The 19445-nt window shown below is 40.6% G+C and overlaps 2 protein-coding genes across 8 annotated transcripts in view; one reads left to right on the forward strand and one right to left on the reverse strand.

The window, feature by feature from the left end:
• LOC133622442 (protein FAM184A-like) overlaps positions 1–3197 on the reverse strand; it is a 114069-nt gene extending 110872 nt beyond the window's left edge. For 2 of the 6 annotated variants that reach the window (XM_061985192.1, XM_061985190.1), the window contains exon 1: positions 2766–3196. In XM_061985192.1, coding sequence (XP_061841176.1) covers positions 2766–2942 — 177 coding nt within the window. In that variant the 5' untranslated portion in view covers positions 2943–3196. Of the gene's footprint in view, positions 1–2765 lie in introns of all 6 variants that reach the window. The other 4 variants (XM_061985194.1, XM_061985193.2, XM_061985195.2 and 1 more) reach the window with 3 other exon arrangements.
• A 9-nt stretch (positions 3198–3206) lies between these two features.
• The window catches only part of LOC133622443 (voltage-gated delayed rectifier potassium channel KCNH8-like), a 109056-nt gene continuing 92817 nt past the window's right edge, over positions 3207–19445 (forward strand). For both annotated transcript variants that reach the window (XM_061985196.1, XM_061985197.1), the window contains exons 1-2: positions 3207–3323; positions 12087–12375. In XM_061985196.1, coding sequence (XP_061841180.1) covers positions 12300–12375 — 76 coding nt within the window. In that variant the 5' untranslated portion in view covers positions 3207–3323; positions 12087–12299. The remainder of the gene's footprint in view (positions 3324–12086; positions 12376–19445) is intronic.

The following is a 19445-nucleotide window of genomic DNA, read 5'->3' on the forward strand; positions in this document are numbered from 1 at the left end:
ATAACAGCACGTACCAATGGGTAAGAAAAGTTGGTTTTGCATAATACACTATACAGCCAAAAGTATTTGGCCACTCATCCAAATGATCAGAATCAGTTGTCCTAATTACTTGGTGTATAAAATCAAGCACTTAGACATGGAGACTGTTTCTACAAACTTTTGTGAAAGAATGGGCCGCTCTCAGGAGCTCAGTGATTTCCAGCATGGAACTGTCATAGGATGCCACCTGTGCAACAAATCCAGTCGTGAAATTTCCTCACTCCTAAGTCAACTGTGGGCTTTATTATAAGAAAATGGAAGAGTTTGGGAACAACAGCAACTCAGCCACAGAGTGGTAGGCCACGTAAACTAACAGAGAGGGGTCAGCGGATGCTGAAGCGCATAGTGCAAAGAGGTCGTTGACTTTCTGCACAATCAGTTGCTACAGAGCTCCAAACTTCATGTAACCTTCCAATTAGCCCATGTACAGTACGCAGAGAGCTTCATGGAATGGGTTTCCATGGCCGAGCAGCTGTATCTAAGCCATACATCACCAAGTCCAATGCAAAATGTCGGATGCACTGGTGTAAAGCACGTCGCCACTGGACTCTAGAGCAGTGGAGATGTGTTCTCTGGAGTGATGAGTCATGCAATCTGATGGACGAGTCTGGGTTTGGAGGTTGCCAGGAGAACGCTACATTTCGGACTGCATTGTGCCAGGTGTGAAATTCGGTGGAGGAGGAATTATGGTGTGGGGTTGTTTTTCAGGAGTTGGGCTTGGCCCCTTAGTTCCAGTGAAAGGAACTTTGAATGCTTCAGGATATCAAAACATTTTGGACAATTCCATGCTCCCAACCTTGTGGGAACAGTTTGGAGCGGGCCCCTTCCTCTTCCAACATGACTGTGCACCAGTGCACACAGCTCGGTCCATAAAAGACATGGATGACAGAGTCTGGTGTGGATGAACTTGACTGGCCTGCACAGAGTCCTGACCTGAACCCGATAGAACACCTTTGGGATAAATTAGAACGGGGACTGAGAGCCAGGCCTTCTCGACCAACATCAGTGCGTGACCTCACCAATGCGCTTTTGGAAGAAACACACTCCGCAACGTTTCCAGTGAGGGTTGGACTCCGCCAAGGCTGCCCTTTGTCACCAATTCTGTTCATAACTTTTATGGACAGAATTTCTAGGCGCAGTCAAGGCGTTGAGGGGATCTGGTTTGGTGGCTGCAGGATTAGGTCTCTGCTTTTTGCAGATGATGTGGTCCTGATGGCTTCATCTGGCCAGGATCTTCAGCTCTCACTGGATCGGTTCGCAGCTGAGTGTGAAGCGACTGAGATGAGAATCAGCATCTCCAAGTCCGAGTCCATGGTTCTCGCCCGGAAAAGGGTGGAGTGCCATCTCCGGGTTGGGGAGGAGATCTTGCCCCAAGTGGAGGAGTTCAAGTACCTCGGAGTCTTGTTCACGAGTGAGGGAAGAGTGGATCGTGAGATCGACAGGCGGATCGGTGTGGCGTCTTCAGTAATGCGGACGCTGTATCGATCCGTTGTGGTGAAGAAGGAGCTGAGCCGGAAGGCAAAGCTCTCAATTTACCGGTCGATCTACGTTCACATCCTCACCTATGGTCATGAGCTTTGGGTTATGACCGAAAGGACAAGATCACGGGTACAAGCGGCCGAAATGAGTTTCCTCCGCCGGGTGGCGGGGCTCTCCCTTAGAGATAGGGTGAGAAGCTCTGCCATCCGGGAGGAGCTCAAAGTAAAGCCGCTGCTCCTCCACATCGAGAGGAGCCAGCTGAGGTGGTTCGAACGCCTCCCTAGGGAGGTGTTTAGGGCACGTCCGACCGGTAGGAGGCCGCGGGGAAGACCCAGGACACGTTGGGAAGACTATGTCTCCCGGCTGGCCTGGGAACGCCTCGGGGTCCCACAGGAAGAGCTGGATGAAGTGGCTGGGGAGAGGGAAGTCTGGGCTTCCCTGCTTAGGCTGCTGCCCCCGTGACCCAACCTCGGATAAGCGGAAGAAGATAGATGGATGGATGGCACGCCGCAACCTTGTGGACAGCCCTCCCAGAAGAGTTGAAGCTGTAATAGCTCAGGGGCGCCGACAAGGGGGGGTAAAGGAGACGGATTCTAGGGGCCCATGATGGAGGAATGATGATGAAATTATAATACAGAAAAAATAATGACACTGTGTTGGGGGCCCTGTAAAGATTCTTTTCATGGGGCCCAAAATGCCTAGCGGCGCCCCTGAATAGCTGCAAAAGGTGGCCCGACATCACATTGAACCCTATGGGTTAGGAATGGGATGGCACTTCAATTTCACATTTGAGTCAAGGCAGGTGGCCAAATACTTTTGGCAAAATAGTGCTTTAAACCTGTCTTTTTTTTTTGTCACTGGAGTTTTATAGTCTGCTTGCAAAGCAGCTTTGGCTTTGTTTCTGTTCCCACACCAACGGCCCTCCTTACTACTAATAGTATTTCTGCACACAGCTCTGCTCTCAGGTAAAAAAAAAAAAGACTGACAATACCCTGCATCCCCTAAAGATTACGTAATCAGCCTTTGTGATAACGTGCGCAGGTGCAGCACACAAAGACGTGGAATAAGCTAAAATAACGCATATTTGGGACAACACAAATACGACGAGAGGTGCATATGTCGGTGAAAGAATGCAAGTTGACACACTGCAGCAGTTATTGAGCTGCCATCACTTCCCGTCATGTTTACAAAGCAGCATCAAGGCGCCAAAAAGCGCCTCAGGACTCCGCCTCCATCATCACGCTCACCTTGGTCAGCTGGGCGATTTTCTTGCTCATCTTCAAATGAAGGTCCTGCGTGTATTCCAGCTTCAAACTCGCGTCGTAAAACATGCTGGTTGTCGACGTCGAGATGTATTTGCCGCTTCCGCCGCTCGTCGAGGCGCTACTACTGTACACGGGCTGCCAGCCTGCCCCCGTCGCCATTTTTTTTTTTAACCGGGAATGTATCGAGACCAAAAAAAAAAAAGAAAAAAAAAAGGGAGCTACGCGGCCAAGCCCGCCATTGTTGTTGTTGTGGGGGGGCGTCCCACCGTACGCACCTGCGGGATGAATGACAAAGAGGCGGTGCCGCGCAGCAGATGTTCATCCAATGGCGCGCGCCCAGCGGTTTAATGCGGCTCCGGGCGCCATGCAGCTGTTCACGTAAAGACGGCGGACATCATCGCGCTTCCTCCTTCGCCGCCTGAGGACTGGGGTCCAGCCGCAGGATGCTGCCTTCAATGGCTGTCGGAAAAGTTTGGACGCAGTTAAAAACGTCAAGTTCGAGAGTCGAACGACTTGACAAAACGGATTAATCAAACCTACGTAAGAATGTACAAATCTGCCATTTCAACACAAATATATGTACGGTAAAAAAAAGAAATGAAACAAAAATGCGTTTATATGGGGGAAACATTGTTTTGGATGTGACGTCATGAACTCGCCTTATCAAGCGTTGCTAATTGTCCAACACTGACATCTTGTGGTGAAATATTTGAAATGCATTTAAGGATAATTGAGCACATACAGTACTTACTTATGTTTAACCAGGGGTGGGTAGAGTAGCCAGAAATTGTACTCGAGTAAGAGTACTGTTACTTTAGAGATTCATTACTCAAGTCAATCAATCAATCAATCAATGTTTATTTATATAAATGATAAATGATAAATGGGTTGTACTTGTATAGCGCTTTTCTACCTTCAAGGTACGGACATGACGAGGTTGGTACTAGGTGGGGATTGAACCAGGGACCCTCGGGTCGCGCACGGCCACTCTTCCACTGCGCCACGCCGTCCCTTAATCACAAGTGTCTCAAAGGGCTGCACAAGCCACAACGACATCCTCGTTACAAAGCCCACATAAGGGCAAGGAAAAACTCACCCCAGTGGGACGTCAATGTGAATGACTATGAGAAACCTTGGAGAGGACCGCATATGTGGGTAACCCCCCCCCCCCCCCCCCCCCCCCTAGGGGAGACCGAATGCAATGGATGTCGAGTGGGTCTGACATAATATTGTGAGAGTCCAGTAGTCCATAGTGGATCCAACATAATAGTAAGAGTCCAGTCCATAGTGGGGCCAGCAGGACACCATCCCGAGCGGAGACGGGTCAGCAGGGCAGAGATGTTCCCAGCCGATGCACAGGCGAGCGGTCCACCCCGGGTCCCGACTCTGGACAGCCCCCCCCCCCTAAAATTTAATATGTTGGAAAAACTGTTTTTTTTTTAAATAAAAATGTGTATAAAAATAAATACAAAAATTCCCAGTCCACAAGCATCCTCATTCACAACACGTTCTCTTAGATTTCCATGTTCTGATAATAATAATAATAATAATAACTGGGATTTATATAGCGCTTTTCTAAGTACCCAAAGTCGCTTTACATGTAGAACCCATCATTCACACCTGATACATGTTCACATTATTTATTGACTGTATCTAAAAAAGATAAAAATATATTTTTATTTAAATGAAGATATGAAATAATCATAAATGAAATACAATGACTTGGTTTATATTATTGTATATACTAGGTCATAAAATCAGTGTCAGTTGAGTCGGTCCATAGGTTGCCTGTAGGGATTTTTAATGTCCAGCAGATGTCAGTATTTAGTGACACAGTATCGACACAGTATCAATACTGTTTTGCAATGTGTCGAAACGCTTCATGACGCCTCATCAACCCATCACTAGTCTATATGAGGCTGCAGTGCGTTAATAAATTGCCCCACACGATTTGACAGTGATTCATAGCAGGGAAGCTAACATCAGCCTACGGTGATAGCCAAAATATCTACTAACGTTACTTACCGCGATGTGTTTCCTCACATTTGAGGTTGAGTTCATGTAAGCTTAGGCTTGTTGTTTGCCGCTGAAACTTTATGTGCAGTTAATCATGTGACCGCCTGGCTCTGTTTGATTGGTGAAACGGAGTCAAACGTCACCAGTGACTGTATTTGATTGGTGAAACGCAGGCATGCGATAGATCCTACTTTGAAGGTCTGTCTGACAAACCGAAACAAACAAAGCGTGCATTAACAGATCGATAAAAATCAGTAGCAAGTAGCGAGCTGAATGTAGATAAATGGAGCAGAGTAAAAGTAGCGTTTCTTCTCTATAAATACACTCAAGTAAAAGTAAAAGTATGTTGCATTAAAACTACTCTTAGAAGTACAATTTATCCCAAAAGTTACTCAAGTAGATGTAACGGAGTAAATGTAGCGCGTTACTACCCACCTCTGTGTTTAACATATTTTTATAAGAAATATAATCTTAGAGAAAAATGAAATTTAAAACATTTGTATGCACGTACAACACTTAAGACTTTGATTGATTGATTGAAACTTTTATTAGTAGATTGCACAGTATAGTACATATTCCGTACAATTGACCACGAAATGGTAAGAGTTCAACTTGTTTAAGTCGGGGTCCACGTTAATCAATTCATGGTAAAGACCTTCAGTATATCAGTATGTGGAATTAAATTATGGAATGGATTAAGCAAATAAATCAAACAATGTACTAATATGATTCTATTCAAGACACTCTTCAAACTTAAAAAAGAAATGAAACGAATATGCGTTTATTTGGGCAAACATTGTTTTAGATGTGACGTCATGAACTCGCCTTATCAAGCGTTGCTAATTGTCCTACACTGACATCTTGTGGTGAAATATTTAAAATGCATTTAAGGATAATTGAGCACATACTACATGAGCACATACATGTTTAACATATTTTTTTCGTTTTACCTGAAACATTGCACAGGCATTGTTTTAAAACCCCACAATAGTAATTATTTTTAGATGATGCTACATATGTATAAAAAAAACAACAACACATGATGTCAGTGCACCAGTCGAGGAAAATGAGCAAACTACATAAATAAATCCTGTAATTTGAGTTTGATATTATTTTTTTTATCTTGATATATTAAAAAATGAACACCAATGAGTTGACTGAAGAACATTATCACATCATTTATTCAGAAAGTATAAATAACGACAAATAAAGATAGAATACAATTAACCGCAACATGTAAGTGTAAAAAAAAAACCCCCCAACAACATTATGATTTGTACATTTTCAGAATGTGCTTGTTCTATTTTTAAACAAAGAAAACAATCTAAAGTTGTCTTTATTTTTAAGTTATCGTGCCGTGATTTTACCAGATTTTACCACTTGGGAGTAGATTTTTCTCCATGTGGCCCCCGATATGAAATGAGTTTGACACCCCTGATCTAAACGCTAAATCTAAATGTTAAATCTAAATACTATATCTAATTGTTATATCTAAATGTTAAATCTACATTTATATCTAAAATCTAAATCCTGAAAGTCAAATTTAAAGTTATATCTAAATGTTAAATCTAAATCTAAATGTTAAATCCAAATTCCGAATGTCAATCTAAATAATATAAATGTCATATCTTAACATTAAATCTAAATGTTGATTCCAAATGTAAATGTTAGGTCAACATTTTGGATGTTAAATCAAAATTCTAAATCTAAATGCTAAATCTGAATGTTGGATCTGAATCTAAATCTTAAATTGTAATACTACATTGTACAAAATCCAAAACCAGTGAAGTTGGCACGTTGTTTAAATCGTAAATAAAAACAGAATACAAAGATTTGCAAATCCTTTTCAACTTATATTCAATTGAATAGACTGCAAAGACAAGATACTTAATGTTCGAACTGAGAAACAGATTTTTTTTTTTGCAAATAATCAGTAACTTAGAATTTAATTGCAGCAACACTTTGCAAAAAGGCACAGGGGCATTTTTACCACTGTGTTACATGGCCTTTCCTTTTAACAACACTCATTCAACTTTGCGCCTATAACAGTCGGGGTGGTTCTTTTCCTCTTTGGTCCGGAGGACACAACATCCAGTTTCCAAAAACAATTTGAAATATGGACTCGTCAGACCACAGAACACGTTTCCACTTTGTATCAGTCCATCTTAGATGAGCTCGGGCCCAGCAAAGCCGGCGACGTTTCTGGGTGTTGTTGATAAATGGCTTTCGCTTTGCATTGTAGAGTTTTAACTTGCACTTACAGATGTAGCGACCAACTGTAGTTACTGACAGTGGTTTGCTGAAGTGTTCCTGAGCCCATGTGGTGATATCCTTTACACACTGATGGCAGTTTTTGATGCAGTACCGCCTGAGGGATCGAAGGTCACGGGCATTCACTGTTGGTTTTCAGCCTTGCCGCTTACGTGCAGTGATTTCTCCAGATTCTCTGAACCTTTTGATATTACAGACCGTAGATGGTGAAATCCCTAAATTATTTGCTGTAGCCCGTTGAGAAATGTTGTTGTTAAACTGTTGGACAATTAGCTCACGCATTTGTTGACAAAGTGGTGACCATCGGCCCATCCTTGTTTGTGAATGACTGAGCATTTCATGGAAGCTGCTCTTATACCCAATCATGGCACCCACCTGTTCCCAATTAGCCTGTTCACTTGTGGGATGTTCCAAATAAGTGTTTGATGAGCATTCCTCAACTTTATCAGTCTTTTTTGCCACTTGTGCCAGCTTTTTTGAAACATGTTGCAGGCATCAAATTCCAAATGAGCTAATATTTGCCAAAAATAACAAAGTTTACAATTCAAACGTTAAATATCTTGTCTTTACAGTCTATTCAATTGAATATAGGTTGGAAATGATTTGCAAATCATTGTATTCTCTCTTTTTTAAAGATTTACACAACGTGCCAACTTCACTGGTTTTGGGTTTTGTAAATCAAAGTGCTACTTTTAAATGCTAAATCTTAATGTTTAATTGAAATGATAAATGTTAAATCAAAATTCTAAATGCTAAATCTAAATGTTGGATCTAAATGTAAATGTTAAATCTACATTGTATATCCAAGTGCTAAATTTAAATGCTAAATCTAAATGTTAGATCTCAATCTAAGTGTGAAATCTATATGTTAAATATAAATGTGTCAATTCTACATTCCAAATCGAAATGCCAAATTTATACACTAAATCTAAAAGTTAAACCTTAATCTAATAGGTAAATCTAAATGTTAAAAATCAATGTCTCGCCAAATGTAAAGCTAAATATTTAGAAAATATGCAAATACCCCACTGTTTCCACACTTATTAGCGCGGACAGACTTGCCCACACGTGCTGTAGAAGGGGATGTGTGCATGCAGTGAGGGGAAGGAACAAAGATGAAAGATTAAAAAGTGACATATAAAACGAGGGGGGAAACATCGCCATTGAACCCGTCGCCAAATGATAGCTTAACACTCACTATACCCTTGTTTTTACCGTCTAGAACACAAGACTACTGAAGACAAATGGGTTAGAAGTGTCAACAGGCCACTGCAAGCACCTTGACATGACCACGACCCTGTTTCCAGCATATGAACGTTCATATGGGACACACCCATTCGCAGCGCAGCGCAGTGAAATGATGGAAGACATATACAAACATGTATTCATGCACACTGATTCGATGTAAGAACCAAGAGTGATATTAGCAAACATCTATTGTGGAAGACTTGCTCTTCCGGGTTCTTCAGACCACCAGTTACGGACATGACCGCCTCGTTCATCTTTCTGAACAATGATTTATTTTGCAATAAATGGTTTTTGTGTTCGTTTTCAGTCATTTCTGTCCGTCTCGCCCTTACTCTCGTTCGTGCTCGGGTTTTCTCTCCACCATCAACAACCCCTCTCCTTCCCGGCTGCTGCTCTTTAACAGAGCGACAGGTTATTAGATAAGCCAGCCCAGGTGTGCCATCTACGCACCTGTCGCTAATCTCGAAACCGGTCCTGGCACACCCCGCTTCGCTGCAGGTCCGCAGGCCACGCCCCCCCACATCTATCATTAATCATCCGTTAATGTTTCGCTCCTTCCCCTTAGTGCACACCATATCAACAGCACAGGACGTCAGAGGTGTGGCAACGGCGGGATATTTACATATTTTCTGAAATATTTAGCTTTACACTTGGCGAGACATTTACATTTAACATTAAGATTTAACATTTATATTGAACTTTTAGATTTATCAATTACATTAGAGTCAACATTTAGATTTTACTGTAAAATTGTGATTTAGATTCAACATTTAGATTTATCATTTTGATTTGGATTTGGTATTAAGTTGTAACATTTAGATTTACAATTTAGATTAAACATTTAGAGTCATAATTTTTATTTAGATTTAATATTTAGATCCAACATTTAGAATTAGCACATAGATTCAACATTTAGACTTCACATTTAGATTCAACATTTAAGATTTAGATTGAACATTTAGACTTATCATTTACATTAGAGTCAACATTTAGATTTTACTGTAAAATTTAAATGTAGATTCAACATTTAGATTTGACATTTACATTTGGATTTAATATTTAGTTGTAACATTTAGATTTACGATTTAGATTCAACATTTAGATTCATCATTTTGATAGATTTAATATTTAGTTGCAACCTTTAGAATTATCACTTAGATTCAACATTTAGACTTAACACTTCGATTCAACATTTAAGATTTAGATTTAAGATTTAGACTTATCATTTACATTACAGTCAACATTTAGATTTTACTGCAAAATTTAGATGTAGATTTAACATTTAGACTTATCATTTACATTAAAGTCAACATTTAGATTTTACTGCAAAATTTAGATTTAGATTCAACATTTAGATTTTACTGTAAAATTTAGATTTAGATTCAACATTTAGATTCGACATTTAGATTTATCATTTTGATTTGGATTCAATTATTAGTTGTAACAATTAGATTTATGATTTAGATTCAACATTTAGATTCATCATTTTGATTTAGATTTAAGATTTAGATCCAACATTTAGAATTAGCACTTAGATTCAACATTTAGACTTAACACTTCGATTCAACATTTAAGATTTAGATTGGACATTTAGACTTATCATTTACATGAGAGTCAACATTTAGATTTTACTGCAAAATTTAGATTTAGATTCAACATTTAGATTGATCATTTTGATTTTGATTTAATATTTAGTTGTAACATTTAGATTTACGATTTAGATTCAACATTTAGATTCATCATTTTGATTTAGATCCAACATTTAGAATTAGCACTTCGATTCAACATTTAGACTTAACACTTCGATTCAACATTTAAGATTTAGATTGGACATTTAGACTTATCATTTACATTAGAGTCAACATTTAGATTTTGCTGTAAAATTTAGATTTAGATTCAACATTTAGATTTGACATTTACATTTATCATTTTGATTTGGATTGAATATTTAGTTGTAACATTCAGATTCACGATTTAGATTCAACATTTAGATTCATCATTTTGATTTAGATATAATATTTAGTTGTAACATTTAAATGTACGATTTAGATTCAACATTTAAGATTTAGATTGAACATTTAGACTTATCATTTACATTAGAGTCAACATTTAGATTTTACTGTACAATTTAGATGTAGATTCAACATTTAGATTTGACATTTACATTTATCATTTTGTTACAACATTGTTGTAACATTCAGATTCACGATTTAGATTCAACATTTAGATTCATCATTTTGATTTAGATATAATATTTAGATCCAACATTTAGAATTAGCACTTAGATTCAACATTTAGACTAAACACTTTGATTCAACATTTAAGATATAGATTTAGACTTATCATTTACATTAGAGTCAACATTTAGATTTTACTGTAAAATTTAGATTTAGATTCGACATTTAGATTTATCATTTTGATTTGGATTTAATATTTAGTTGTAACATTTAAATTTACGATTTAGATTGAACATTTAAGATTTAGATTGAACATTTAGACTTATCATTAGAGTCAACATTTAGATTTTACTGTACAATTTAGATGTAGATTCAACATTTAAATTTGACATTTACATTTATCATTTTGATTTTGATTTAATATTTAGTTGTAACATTTAGATTTCCGATCTAGATTCAACATCATTTTGATTTAGATATAATATTTAGATCCAACATTTAGAATTAGCACTTAAGAGTCAACATTTAGACTTAACACTATGATTCAACTTTTAAGATTTAGATTGGACATTTAGACTTATAATTTACATGAGAGTCAACATTTAGATTTTACTGTAAAATTTAGATTTAGATTCAACGTTTAGATTTATCATTTTGATTTTGATTTAATATTTTGTTGTGTTGATGCATGGATTGGAGAAAGGTAATCTAAGGCCTCCTGCTCAGTGACCTAGTGGTTAGAATGTCCGCCCTGAGATCGGTAGGTCGTGAGTTCAAACCCCGGCCGAGTCATACCAAAGACTATACAAATGGGACCCATTACCTCCCTGCTTGGCACTCAGCGTCAAGGGTTGGAATTGGGGGTTAAATCACAAAAAATTATTTCCGGGCGCGGCCCCCCGCTGCTGCTCACTTCTCCCCTCACCTCCCAGGGGGTGAGGGTGACGGGTCAAATGCAGAGGATAATCTCACCACACCTAGTGTGTGTGCGACTATCATTGGTACTTTACTTTAACTTTAAATATTTCAACTATATCTGCTATAAAAGTTTTTTTTTTTTTTTTACATCCCATAGTAAGGCTACTCACTTGCAGCAATAAAATAAACGGTGATTAAAAAAAAAAAAATTCCATATAAAACCTAATTTAAACATATTGCCTTTTAAAAAGAGCTGGCCAGCAGATGGCCCCATTTTCTCACAATTAATCTCACAGAGGACGTCCTTTATACTCTGACATGATGGGACTTTAAAACAACACTCAGTATTTGATTTGGAAAATTTACATCAATGGAAAAAAATGTCAGACTCCCACCCCCAATTTGATTGACAGCTCATGTGCCTCCACTCTTTCATCACCTGCATCTTCACCCCTGGAGGCGTTCAATGGCAGGTGTGATGATATCAAATAAGAAATGTACGTATGTAAGTAAGAGTGCTGCTGGAGCAAAGGAGTATTTGACTACAAACTATTAGCAGGGGAGAAGGAGAGGGGGTGTATAGGAGGAGAAGGAGGGGGAGGAGGAGCAGGAGGAGGAGAGGGGCGCGCTGCAGCACACCCGTGCGTAAATGTGACCATCCTCTCCCCTCCAGACATCCACGGGCATCTCTTCGCTTCTTTTCGGCCGGGATCACCTTGCCCACATTCGGACCGTGGAGTCCCGGGTGTCGCGACTCGGCGCCCTCCTCCAGGGGCTGGGAGGAGCGCCGGGTGCCACGTCCAGGTTCCTCCCGGGCTTCGTGACCACCGCCGCGGACAGCAATGGCTCGGAGCGCCGGGAGAGACGCGGTTCCACCCGGTCTCGGATGCCCGTCATGCGGGGTCTGATCGCGCCTCAGAACACCTTCCTGGACACCATCGCGACTCGATTCGATGGGACACGTGAGTTTATTTATTTTATTTTTTTTTAATATCCCACAATGACTCCTTATCTCTTCCATTTAAGCTGCGCAGTGAATTTTGCAAACAATCCGTCCTTATCACCTTAATTGCATCCAGGATGAGGACACGCCGTGCGTGTGCTGCACATTTGACTGCTGAATGAATTTGGATGAATGATAACACACACATGCGCACACACTCATGAGCAACATCTGCAGCTGGTTCAAAGATAAACAGACGCAAAAAGCGTGCAGGTGCACTCCAACACATGGACCCATTAAGAATAAGCTACAGCTGACTTCATTTTAACGTGCAGTACAGTGCTCACTAATGCAGTGAGTCAGTGTATTAATTAAGCATCACATGGTGAGCTTGTGCCAAATGTATGCAACTGGGGGGATCAATCATTCAACAAGGCAGCGTTCGAGTTGGGTTTTTCTGCAGCCCGATCGAGGTATTCCTCGATGTGAGTCCTGCTATCTGTGAATACTTATTCCTAGGAGAAATTGGCAATAAAAGTTAAAAGTTAAAGTACCAATGATTGTCACACACACACACACTAGGTGTGGTAAAATTAACCTCTGCATTTGACCCATCCCCTTGTTCACCCCCCCTGGGAGGTGAGGGGAATCATATTGGCGATTTAAACCCCAATTCCAATGCCAAGCAGAGAGGTAATGGGTCCCATTTTTTATAGTCTTTGGTATGACTCACGACCTACCGATCCCAGGGCGGACGCTCTAACGACAAGGCCACTGAGCAGGTTTTACAGAGAATGCAAAGTTAGTGTTACATTTTTAAAGAGGGCCGCCCCTTGTTATGTGCACATCATTGATGTCCATAGGGCCCCGTGATTTCTGGGGGTATAGAAGTGCATGTTAAAGTTAAAAAGTACCTATGATTGTCACACACACACTAGGTGTGGTGAAATGTGTCCTCTACATTTGACCAATCCCCTTGTTCAGCCCTTGGGAGGTGAGGGGAGCAGTGAGCAGCAGCGGTGGACACGCCTGGGAATCATTTTGGCGATTTAAACCCAATTTCCAACCCTTGATGCTGACTGCCAAGCAGGGAGGTACTGGGGCCCATTTTTATAGTCTTTGGTATGACTCGGCCGGGGTTTGAACTCACAACCTACCGATCTCAGGGCGGACACTCTAACCACAAGGCCACTGAGCAGGTTTGAAAGAGAATGCAAAGTTAGTGTTAAACTCTTAAAGAGGGCCGCCCCTCGTTATGTGCACATCATTGGTGTCCGTAGGCCCCCGTGATTCGTGGGGGTCTAGAAGTGCATGTTAAAGTTAAAGTTAAAGTACCAATGATTGTCACACACTCACTAGGTGTAGTGAAATTAACCTCTGCATTTGACCCATCCCCTTGTTTCACCCCCTGGGAGGTGAGGGGAGCAGTGAGCAGCAGCGGTGGCCGCGACCGGGAATCATTTTGTTGATGCTGACTGCCAAGCAGGGAGGTAATGGGTCCCATCTTTATAGTGTTTGGTATGACTCGGTCGGGGTTTGAACTCACAACCTACCGATCTCAGGGCGGACACTCGAACCACAAGGCCACTGAGCAGGTTTTAAAGAGAATGCAAAGTTAGTGTTAAATACTTAAAGAGGGCCGCCCCTCGTTATGTGGACATCATTGGTGTCCGTAGGGGGGGTATAAAAGTGCATGTTAAAGTTAAAGTATCAATGATTGTCACACACACACACACTAGGTGTGGTGAAATTTGTCCTCTACATTTGACCCATCCTCTTGTTCACCCCCCTGGGAGGTGAGGGGAGCAGTAAGCAGCAGTGGTGACCGCGCCCGGGAATCATTTTGGTGATTTAAACCCCACTTCCAACCCTTGATGCCAAGAAGGCAGGTAATTTAGTCCCATTTTTATAGTCTTTGGTATGACTCGGCCGGGGTTTGAACAGACGACCAACCGATCTCAGGGCGGACACTCTAACCACAAGGCCACTGAGTTTAGTAGGTGTATACAGCTAGCCTAAATAGCATGTTAGCATCGATTAGCTTGCAGTCATGGATTGACCAAAAAGGCCTGATAAGCACTCCAGCAAATCAATAACTTCAACAAAGCTCAACCTTTGTGCATTCACGCACAGTATAAAACATTTGGTGGACAAAATGAGTCAAAGAAGGAGTGGCATAAAACACGTCTTTCTGTGGCAGCATCGGGGAAAGTTGCACATGTCAACAAACTAAGATGAGTTCAAGGATTGCTGAAATTAGTAGGACAAAACGGTGCTCGCCAAATACTCTGATCAGTGAAGCATGTTTAATATACACAGTGGGATTTCCAACAATTAGGAAGGTTTGTGGCATGTTTGTTGTCCTACAGAAAGCATATTAAAACGAAAATATATATTTTTTCAATTTTCACACATCTCTGAAAGAGGTCCAGGGAGCCGCTAGGGCGGCGCTAAAGAGCCGCGGGTTGCTGACACCCGAACTAAGGTGTTGCTGTAGCTTGTTTACTTCAAATGCAGACAGTAGTCATTTGTTCAACTTCTTTAGTTATATTAGTGGTGTTCTTCAGGGTTCCATTATAACTAAGGATGTCTGATAATATCGGACTGCCGATATTATCGGCCGATAAATGCTTTAACATGTAATATCGGAAATTATCGGTATCGGTTTCAAAAAGTAAAATGTATGACTTTTTAAAACGCCGCCGTGTACACGGACGTAGGGAGAAGTACAGAACGCCAATAAACCTTAAAGGCACTACCTTTGCGTGCCGGCCCAGTCACATAATATCTACGGCTTTTCACACACACAAGTGAATGCATGCATACTTGGTCAACAGCTATACAGGTCACACTGAGGGTGGCCGTGTAAACAACTTTAACACTGTTACAAATATGCGCCACACTGTGAGCCCACACCAAACAAGAATGACAAACACATTTCGGGAGAACATCCGCACTGTAACACAACAGAACAAATACCCAGAACCCCTTGCAGCACTAACCCCGCCCACCTCAACCTCCTCATGCTCTCTCAGGGAGAGCATGTCCCAAATTCCAAGCTGCTGTTTTGAGGCATGTTAAAAAAAATAATGCACTTTGTGACTTCAATAATAAATATGGCAGTGCCATGTTGGCATTTTTTTTTTCCATAACTTGAGTTGATTTATTTTGGAAAACCTTGTTACATTGTTTAATGCATCCAGCGGGGCATCACAACAAAATTAGGCATAATAATGTGTTAATTCCACGACTGTATATATCGGTATCGGTTGATATCGGAATCGGTAATTAAGAGTTGGACAATATCGGAATATCGGCAAAAAAAGCCATTATCGGACATCTCTAATTTTAGGTCCTTTCTTTTTCATCATTTGGGCTATTCAACTGGAAAGACTTGTGAGAGACTCACATTTTTTTGCAGCGGATTAGTAAAAACCCTTCAGTGTTTTCATAGAGATGATATCCAAATAACATTCTGGTTACCCTAATTTAGCCAGGGGCGGCCCTGGGTGTGGGTACATTCAACCATACATCGATGCAATCCCATCCAAAAACTGGCGTGACACAGAAAACGTCTACTAAAGTCGTTGCCTCACACATCCCCTTTAAAATTGCTTATCATCTTTTTTTTACTACAAATGTGTAACTCACCCGGCATACAGCTCACTATAACAATAATTAAGTGTTGTTCACAATGTTACATAACACAGCCCTGAAGGTGCAAACTAACAGGGAAAACGTGTGGAACTGGGATGCGCTGTAAATGAAAGAGCTCTTTTTTTACAGCCGGAATGCAAGAGATTGCTGCAGCTGAATCAAGCACTGGTGTGTCCGCTATTCTGATGACACTATCAGCAGTTTTTGAGTTGCACACGTGTGAGCAGGACTTTCATGCATGTTTTGCAACGCGGCTTGCTCGGGACCATTGAATAAAGCGCAACCCAGCGCACTGTGATGGCTGCCAAACATCCTGATATGGTCTAAAATCTACATCGCAATATACACTATATTGCCAAAAGTATTTGGCCACCCAACCAAATGATCAGAATCAGGTGTCCTAATCACTTGGCTCGGCCACAGGTGTATAAAATCAAGCACTTAGGCATGGAGACTGGTTCTACAAACATTTGTGAAAGAATGGGCCGCTCTCAGGAGCTCAGTGATTTCCAGCGTGGAACTGTCATAGGATGCCACCTGTGCAACAAATCCAGTCGTGAAATTTCCTCACTCCTAAGTCAACTGTCGGCTTTATTATAAGAAAATGGAAGAGTTTGGGAACAACAGCAACTCAGCCACGAAGTGGTAGGCCACATAAACTGACAGAGACGGGTCAGCGGATGCTGAAGTGCATAGTGCAAAGAGGTCGCCGACTTTCTGCACAGTCAGTTGCTACAGAGCTCCAAACTTCATGTGACCGTCCAATTAGCCCACGTACAGTACGCAGAGAGCTTCATGGAATGGGTTTCCAATGGTCGAGCAGCTGCATCTAAGCCAGGGGTGTCAAATTCAAATACAGAGTGGGCCAAAATTTAAAACTGAACAAAGCCACGGGCCAAGGTTGAATAAATTAACCTTTAACGTACTCTACGAGCTATCGTCACGTCCGCTTTTCATCCATTCTAACATCGTTCAGACCCAGTCACAAGATATGTGCGGCTTCTGTACGCACACACGAGCGAATGCAACGCATACTTCATCAACAGCGATACAGGTTACACTGAGGGTGCCAGTATAAAAAACTTTAACACTGTTATTATTATTAGCCTTTATTTAACCAGGTAAAATCCCATTGAGATCAAAGATCTCTTTTCCAAGGGAGACCTGGCCAAGAGGGCAGCAGCAAGGTTACATTAAAAACAGTAAACAAATACATAAAACATCACATTTACAACATTAAAACTTGCTCACATGACACATGTCCATACAGACAAGGTAGACTGCAATCCTTTCACAGAAGCTTTAAACTCATTCAACGTAACTAGGGTTTGAAGTTTAATGTTTGATTGTAGGTTATTCCAAGCCTTCGGTGCTGAAAACCTAACTGTTAGAAATATACGCCACACTGTGAATCCACACCAAACAAGAATGACAAACACATTTCGGGAGAACATCCGCACCGTAACACAACATAAACACAACAGAACAAATACCCAGAATCCTTTGCAGCACACACACACACCTTGTAGCGTCCCGGAAGAGTTAGTGCTGCAAAGGGTTCTGGTTTGGTGTGGATTCACAGTGTGGCGTATATTTCTAACAGTGTTAATGTTTTTTATTCGGCTACCCTCTGTGTAACCTGTATCACTGTTGATGAAGTATGCGTTGCATTCTAATGTGTGTGCGTGCAGAAGCCGCACATGTTATGTGACTGGGCCAGCACTCGTTGGGCGGGCTGGCTGGCGTTTGGAAGACTCCCGGGAGGATCAGTGGGCCAGCTTTGGTGTTAATTTGATATCGCCTCAAGGGCCAAGTGAAAATACAAAGGCGGGCCAAATTTGGCCCGCGGGCCAGAGTTTGACACCCATGATCTAAGCTATACATCACCAAGTGAATGAATGATAGGTGGTGGTCGGAGGGACCATAGGCGCAAACTGGCAGCCTCGCTTCTGTCAGTCTACCCCAGGGCAGCTGTGGCTACAAATGATCATTTCCGATATTACATTTTAACGCATTTATCGGCCGATAATATCGGCAGGCCGACATCTTTAATTATTATATTACTTTTTACTTACTTTTTTAGTTTTGAGTGATACTAGAAATGTGAGTATCGATCCAATATAAAGTAGTTACACGGGCAGGATTGGTATAATCAGACAAAAACACAGGATGTGTAACAATATCAATTAATATTCAAATGATTTCCTTATTTCCCTTCATTACATACTGTATAATAAAGTCAATAGTGCAAAAATAATTAAACAAAAGCAGACTTCCAGAGTTTGTAAAGAATAACAAAAACGACCAAAAACGAGTTTGTGATAATAAAAAAGTAACTGACACTATACTTGGTATTGTTACGGTCTGTATTGGTGTCAATCCACCCACCTCTGTTTACATTTAAAAACTCAGGTTAGCGGTTTTTGTATCCTCCTGCGATGTAAAGTGTAGCACATTTAGCTATTCTTTGTCCTGTAGTCCGCCAGTGATAATGGTACTTGTAAGACACACAGTTTATTTGCCACCATAGAGGCAAGGATTTTTGATATAGAAGCTGCACTGTGGAGGGGCCATAGCTCACTCGTATGGTTGCCAACTCCCTGAACATTTTTTTTAATATATTTTTTGTTTGTGTGAAAGGAGTGTTATACTATCCACAAAGGCTGTATGACGGCAACTCCACTCTTCTTGTTTGCTGAAGATTTTAGAGTTGCATCCATTCAACCTTTGTCTTTGACTGACAATCTTCACACACGCAGTTTATACCATTTAACTCCCAGCTAAATTTAATTACATACGCAGGTTTTGGAACAACATGAATACCTGGGAAACTACTTGTTCAATAATAAACATTTTCATGCAAAACAAAAATTAATAAAATGGGAATTATTTTCTGAAGTACAAATATTTCCTGTAAATTAACAGACTAAAAGAGTTTTTTTTTTTTTAACAGAAGTCTGTAGTGCTTACCTTGAATCAGTAAAAAATAAATAAATCAGTGGGCAGCTTTATGATAGAGCAGGTCTCCAAATGTCATTAGTGTAACAACTACTTTGGCAAAAACATAGAAAGTGAGATATGTCTTTTATTTCTATGGCTGGCAACATTTCAGTTGTGCCACTATCATAAAGTGTAGTGTCACTATCATAAAGTGTAGATTTACTATCATTAAGTGTAGATTTACCATCATAAAGTGTAGAGCCACTATCATAAAGTTTAGTGTCAGTATTATAAAGTGTAGTGTCACTATCATAAAGGGTATATTTACTATTATTAAGTGTAGATTCACTATCATAAAGTGTAGATTCACTATCATAAAGTGTAGATTCACTATCATGAAGTGTAGTGCCACTATCATAAAGTGTAGTGCCACTATCATAAAGTGTAGTGCCACTATCATAAAGTGTAGTGTCACTATACGAAAGTGTAGTG

This window comes from Nerophis lumbriciformis, linkage group LG23 (assembly GCF_033978685.3).
Source record: "Nerophis lumbriciformis linkage group LG23, RoL_Nlum_v2.1, whole genome shotgun sequence".
Taxonomy (NCBI): Eukaryota; Metazoa; Chordata; class Actinopteri; order Syngnathiformes; family Syngnathidae; genus Nerophis; species Nerophis lumbriciformis.